At 40.8% G+C, this 6,758-nt stretch overlaps 1 protein-coding gene across 1 annotated transcript in view; it reads right to left on the bottom strand.

Moving 5' to 3' along the window:
* The window catches only part of CDHR1 (cadherin related family member 1), a 52,835-nt gene continuing 46,077 nt past the window's right edge, over positions 1-6,758 (bottom strand). Inside the window, 2 exon segments of the mRNA XM_027860228.1 lie at positions 1-3,066; positions 5,895-6,149. Of these exon segments, the coding sequence (XP_027716029.1) occupies positions 2,527-3,066; positions 5,895-6,149 (795 nt within the window). The 3' untranslated portion in view covers positions 1-2,526.

Raw genomic sequence — 6,758 nt, 5'->3', positions numbered from 1 at the left:
TGGCTTCAATTTAAAGGGTTTTATTAATAATTACAAAAAAAGATGAAATGCAATACAACTGGTAGGAATGGTAATGTTTAACGAAAAAAAGTCCCCAAACATCCATCGTATAGAACAAAACTACCCCACCCTAATATTTGTTGGACTTCACCCTATCCTTCTGGTTAGTTTCATTTGATCTGGTGGTCTTTCTTCTGTTCCCAATTGTTAGCTATAATTCTCGACCTTAAATAATGGCAGTGCCATGCATTAGAAGAAAAACCCAAAATGGAGCCTAGGGATCACATGGCATATCTGTGCATCAGGTTGTTAATGGAACAAATTGTATAAACACATTTGGCCAAAGAAAAATTATGTGCAAGTCACATTTTCACAAATAAAATCATCTGAAATGGAGTAGGTGCTGACTACTCAAAGTAAGCAGGGAACTCTCTTCCATTTCTCTTTTTATGTATTCCTGGCTTTCTTGCTGAAAACAGGTCCTGCCTACATAGGATGTGAATAGTCTCCTTCCCTATCTCCTAGGGAAGGATTGTCAGACCCTTAAGATACATGCCTAAGCTGAGTTTTATATGTAGTGTTGTAGAAAAAGCCAAGATTCAAGAGACCTGAATTCTTACGTTGGATCTGCCATTAACTAATCTTATGTGACTCTGAACAGTCACTTCATATCTCTAGGCCTCAATTTTCTCATAAACAGAATGAAGCTATTGAACTAGATGATTTTAAAGGTCCAATCTGCCTCTAATATTCTACGATTCTACGCATACAGCCATCTGAAGGAAATGGAGACGGGTGTCTAATAGGACTATTCTGTCACTTGATTTCTTATTTCTAAAATTTCTGTTGCTTCCCTGGCTGTTCTCTTGTATAACACTGACATAGGTGACTGGTTGAGCAGCAGTGTTGTTGTGTAAGAGAGTGACCCTATTGAGAAAAGAAAAAAAAAACAACTTGACTTCACACAAACATTGTGACTCTGCAGCAAACTCATGAGAGCAAGAGATACCCAATACTTTGTGGAACAACTATGTTCCAATTGATGAATCTTAATGATAATGATCATTCTCATTTATATGGTACTTTCAGATTTACACATCACTTTCCGCACAACAACCCTGTGAGATAGGTAATGCAAGGTATATTCCTATTTTACAGATGAGAAAATTGAGGTTCTGAGGAAAACTACCTTGCTTAGGGTAATACAGCTAGTAACAGACCCAGGGTTCAAATACAGGTCTTTTAAATCTCAGGCCACTGTTTTTGCCACCTGATATTTGCCTTGTAGCTTTCAAAGCATGTTCCCATTCATTAGTAACTCATTTGATCCTCACAATTCTGTGAGTTAAGCTGGCCAGAAATTACTGACCTCTTTTACTAAGTTCATTGGAACACAGAGCAGTTAAGTGATTTGCCCCAGGTCACATGGCAGAATCAAGAACATTCACCAGAATATTAGCAGAATCAGAACTAGAACCGAGATCTCCTAAGGCTTAGTCCAATGTTATTTCTACTATACCTTGCTGCCTCTTTAAGGAACTACCATGCCAGAATAGTTCCATGGAGAGAGGACATGCTTAGAATACTTGTGGCTATGTATAGAGATGCAGTATATACAGATGTATATGGTTCAGTCTGATGGATTTGAACTTGGTCTACCTCTATAGTTCCTGGATCATCCCCACCCACTAATGTGCCATTCCCCTAATGAGCTTGAATACTTAAATATCTGCTTCCATTGATGGGAAAATTCAGTTAATGTTTTCTCCATTCCAAACCCTGAAGGTACAGAGAATGAAAGCATAATCTATCAATTTTTTCCCTTAAAGACCTAGACAACATATTTCCCTCTTCTTCTTTAACTGTATGGTTTAATGAACATTTTCAGCTCATCTTTGACCTCCTTTTGTGTCTGTTTTCCTAACAGCTCTCAAAATACCTCCTTTGAAGTTCCTTTAGTTAGGTCAAGGCTGAACATTATTACTACCCTCTCCACCTACTTTATCAAGGAATTTCCAGTATTTGGAGGCTAGTTTGGTGACAACAGCCCAAAATGGCATCACATTATAGATGTCTCCGCACATCTGGCAGGAGTTCTGTTCATAAATTGAGGATCTTTTGGGTCAGGCTGCTCAAAAATAATGGCCAAATGAGCTTAAGTTTTTCAAGGGATGGGAGTAGGAATAAGAAGACCTATGAAACCTCATTCAATGGCAACTCGAACACCAGTCAGCAAATGAACACTTTGTTTGCAATGGGACAATTGGTAAAGTTTTAGGGGAAAGAAGTAAGTGCGTATAGTCAGACTATGATCTAGTGATTAGCACCTACATTCTAGGTCACCGCAGAAATGATTCCCACTGCAAAACAGAAAAGGAGATTGGCAGAAAATCCATGCAAATGAGCAGTAAATACTTGTACAAAAAAGTGAGTGACTGTGCCATCTGAATTGCTTTCAGCTGATTCTAAGTTGTCAGGAACAAGGATAGTGAGGTGACAGGCTTGAGAGTGACCACAGCAGATTTCTCAGACATAAGGCTTATTGTCTGCAGCCTTCTTTTCAAACTTCTTCTTGAGCTCAGAAACGAGGGCAGACTGGACAGGTCTGTCCAAGGCCTTTTGCTTCATCGGCTTACTAGTATGCTTGGGAGTCAGTGAGCCTGAGACTGTGGGCACTGTCCACTCTGTGGTACTGATCTTGGGGATGGTGATGGGTGGAGGGGGCAGGGCTGGTGCAGTAGGAGGTGGGGCGAACATCAAGCTGTTGTTATTATGGTTCTCATTGGGCAGTTCATCTTTGACGGCAAACTTGTCTCCTGCATGAGACCTCTTGAATTTGAGCCACTCTGCCCTGATGGAGCGGGATGGTGGGCTTGGCCTCTTTCGGATCACCCGCCGGACTGGTAAAATCTTGTTGGACTTCTTGTTGCGCCAGAACATGGCAGTGGAGATGAAGACGGTAATGACCACCATGATGGCTATGACTCCAGCCAGTACACCTATGGCTTTCATGGGATTGTCTTTAGTTTGCATCAGAAACGCAGCCATGGGCCCTCTATTTAGGGTCTGTCAAGGAGTATAAATAGAACACAGTATATCAATGGTTACCTCCACCTATGGAAGCTGGACAGGAAATTGTAGTAGTTTCACTTACCTAGACTCTTGACCATGGCAGAGAGTCAGATGGGATGGATATGCACACAATTTATATATACATACATACATATATATATATATTTATATGCTGTAGACAGTTCAAATATTATTTCCACTTTAGAAACAAAGGAGTTGAAACTTATAGAAGAAAAATCATTTTATTACCATCACACAGCCAGTAATAAATCGAATCAGGAATTGAACCCACGCCTCCTGGTTCCAAATCCAGGGTTCTTTCCATGGAACTCTGCTGCTTATCTAATTATAGGGTTAGGAACAGGACCTGAGATTTGACTGATAGAAGGGAGTGACAAGTGATGAAACTCCTCTCCCAAGGCAGTCTTAGAGAGCTGATTAGAGCATTGAGAGGTCAGGTGACTTATTCAGGGTCATGCAGACAATATGGATCAGAAATGGGACTTGAATCCAATTATCCAGGCTTTGATGCTGGCTCTCTATCCATTATATCACATCCCTCCTCTCTCTTTATGTGGGTGTATTGTTATTTACCTTTTTACATATGTATCTCCCCACCTCTGCTATTTGATCCTAGAAGGCAGAGACTGTCTCTAACACACAGATGCTTTCCCGGTGCCTAACACTGTGCCCATGCACAGTAAAAGCTCAATAAATGATGGCTATTGAGGAGAAGGAAGCACCTTGATCTTTGCTAGAGCCATTCAGTTAGCTTGTGTGGTAATAAAAAAGTTCACTAACTTCAGCACCCTGTTCAAAACACAGCAAGGAAATCAGAACATGATTTAGGATGTATGTTAAGCTTTGCCTTAGGCTCCAGGCGTGGTTAGATACATTAATAATGAACTCTGCCCTTAATGAAAATAATTTTTCCCTTAATGAAAAGAAACTCTTGGTTTCTTTTCATTAAGGGAAAAGAAAGAGCTTTGGCTTACTTTTGAATTAACTTGGAAATGCATGAAGAAATAATCCAGTTGTAACTGGATAGACAGAGAACTGGAAACCAATCTTTCTTTGAGTGAAGCTAATAATCACTGACATTTAAATAGAGCTTTATAGCCTACAGCAAGTCATATATATATATATACACATACACACACATATACATATATATACACACATACATCCATATATAGTATACATATATGTAAATGTGTGTATACTTACATATGCACACACATATATGTAAATATATAAAATTTACAGCACAGTATAATGCATGGAACTAGTCTCAAAGCCAAGGAAACTGGGGTTCAAGGTCTGCTTCTGACACTCTGTGAACCTGAGCAAGTTGTTGAATGTTTTAATCTTTACGCAACTCACTAAGACTTGACATGGCAGAGAAAGTAACCAGCCTGAATTGGTAGCAGGAGTTTCCTTGCCTGAGAGTTCCTTACATCATTGAAATCACAGATTCAATTTCTATCCTTATCTTGTACTTCGTCACGACCTCCACTCTTTTGATGCCTCCATTTTCTTTTAATCCATCACCTCTGTTTTGGTTTCCTTTCCATCCCTACCTAGTCCTGACCCTTGGCCAGCCATTTCAGTGATATTTTCTTTACCCTTGACCACCTTGCTCTTTTGTTCTTCTATCTTTCTAATTGAAAACCATGGTTAATACTCACCATTTGGTTTTGAAGATCATGGGAGTTAAAGCTGGTAGAAATTTTTGAATCTATTCTTTTTTCAGTTGTGTCAACTCTGTGTGACCCCCTTTGGAGTTTTCTCAGCAAAGCTATTGGAGTGGTTTGCCATTTCCTTCTCCAACTCATTTTACAGATGAGGAAACTGAGGCAAACAAGTTCAAATGACTTGCCCAAGGTCACATAGCTAGTTAGTGTCTGAGGCCAGATTTGAACTCGGGTCTTCCTGCCTCCAGGCCTGGCAATCTATGCATGGAGCCATTTAGCTGCCCTTCTAGAATCTAGTACAATTCCTTATTTTATAGGCGAAGAAACTGAGGCCAGGAGCCTTGCCCAAGATAATGAGCAGCAGTAGAGATAGTAAGATTCAAACTCAGGTCCTCAGATGCCAAATTTAATGCTCTATGACATGACACATTTGAGCATCACAACAACCTCATGGAGAAGATAGTGCAAATACTAATATCCATATTTTAGAAGCAAGGGAACTGAATTCAGAGAATATCAGTGACTTGGTCACAGTTACAAAGCTAGCAAGGGGTACAGTCAGGTCTAGAGGACAGCCCTTTTGTCTCCAGGTCTGGAGTTCTTCCGCCTTGTATTATATTTCCTCCATCGACCTGGGGTTCAGGTAGGAGTCTCATAACTTCTGTAATGTCCTAAGATCTGATTTAGGATTCTAAAGACTGCTTTTTGGCTTCAAGATGGGCTGCGAGAAATGTGATGGGGTGTAGCATTGGAATTCCCTTATTTTCTCTTTTACAGATAAGACCAAACTCTAGAGAGAGAGAGAGAGACATTAGGTCAGGGGGAATGTGAGTTTGATTTCCACAGGAGGGAAACAATAAACATCACTTGTATATAGTGTGTTAATGACAAGGGAATACATGACTCACTCTTTAACCGAACATATGGAGGAGGGCCATAGAGAGGGAGGCCTGGGCAATTGTTCAGATTTGGTAGTGAGGATGCAGGCAGACTTATCCCTTTGGGTCTCAGAATTGGAGGCCTATACCTCTACGAGAATCCTGTCCACCATACACCTGCGAGTGAGATGATTATGAGGTTCCCTTTTACTCCCCAAGCATCTTCCTTCTTTGGACCTGCCCAGCTTACCTCATCCAGGATGTCGATCTTTAGCACAGCTGTGGTACTGAAGGATGGGGAGCCCCGGTCCTTGGCCTGCACCAGCACAGACCAGATGCGGTCTCTGTTCTTGCTGATATTGTGGATGATGTCCAGCGAGTGAACAAAGGCTTTCAACCGGATCTCACCTGTGCTTTCGTTGATGTCAAACACATTGGCGGGTTCTGCCTGCATGATGGAATAGTCCACAATATTGTTGGGCTCCTCTGCATCATGGTCTGTAGCCTGTACATGAGGAAAGATGGAATCAGAACTTGGGGACTCACTCAAATATTCCTTAAGCAATGATCTTGTAAGGGAGTCAGATGAAACACAAATGATGGACTTCCTTGGTCTGTGGAAGGTAGCAGAGTAAAGAGTAAGCACTTACTAGGGCTGGATTTACATGTAGGTAGAGTAGTTAATGGCTTACATTTTACAATTTAAAGGGTTCTAGGGAAACCATCTCTCCATTAATAAAGACATCTCCCTCTCTGTTTATGAATTTTTTCATTTTAGAAAAGTGGCATGTAATCCCATCGATAAGAGATTCATTTGAGCTAACATGAGGTTAATTCTGGGAGGATAAAGTGTAAGTGATCTAGTGTAAATGAATATAATCAGATTGATTTCTCCCTAATAGTTGACTGAGAACAGTTGCACTGTGGGAATGAAAATATTTTGCATCATCGAGTGTTTCAGGGAGAGGGGAGGCTTGGATGAGTGGCTACAGTGAAGGGCTTTGGATAGGATGTAGGCATTGAACACCTGGTAATGGGGGTAAGAGAACTCGGAAGCAGGAAGGAAGCAAAGGAACAGAAATGAAAATGGGAGAGGTCCAAAGACCCCTTCACC

Source organism: Vombatus ursinus, unplaced genomic scaffold (genome assembly GCF_900497805.2).
Source record: "Vombatus ursinus unplaced genomic scaffold, bare-nosed wombat genome assembly UNPS02000749.1, whole genome shotgun sequence".
In the NCBI taxonomy this organism is placed as follows: domain Eukaryota; kingdom Metazoa; phylum Chordata; class Mammalia; order Diprotodontia; family Vombatidae; genus Vombatus; species Vombatus ursinus.
Note: the sequence above shows the minus strand (reverse complement) of the source record. Positions and strands in the feature narration are given on the sequence as shown.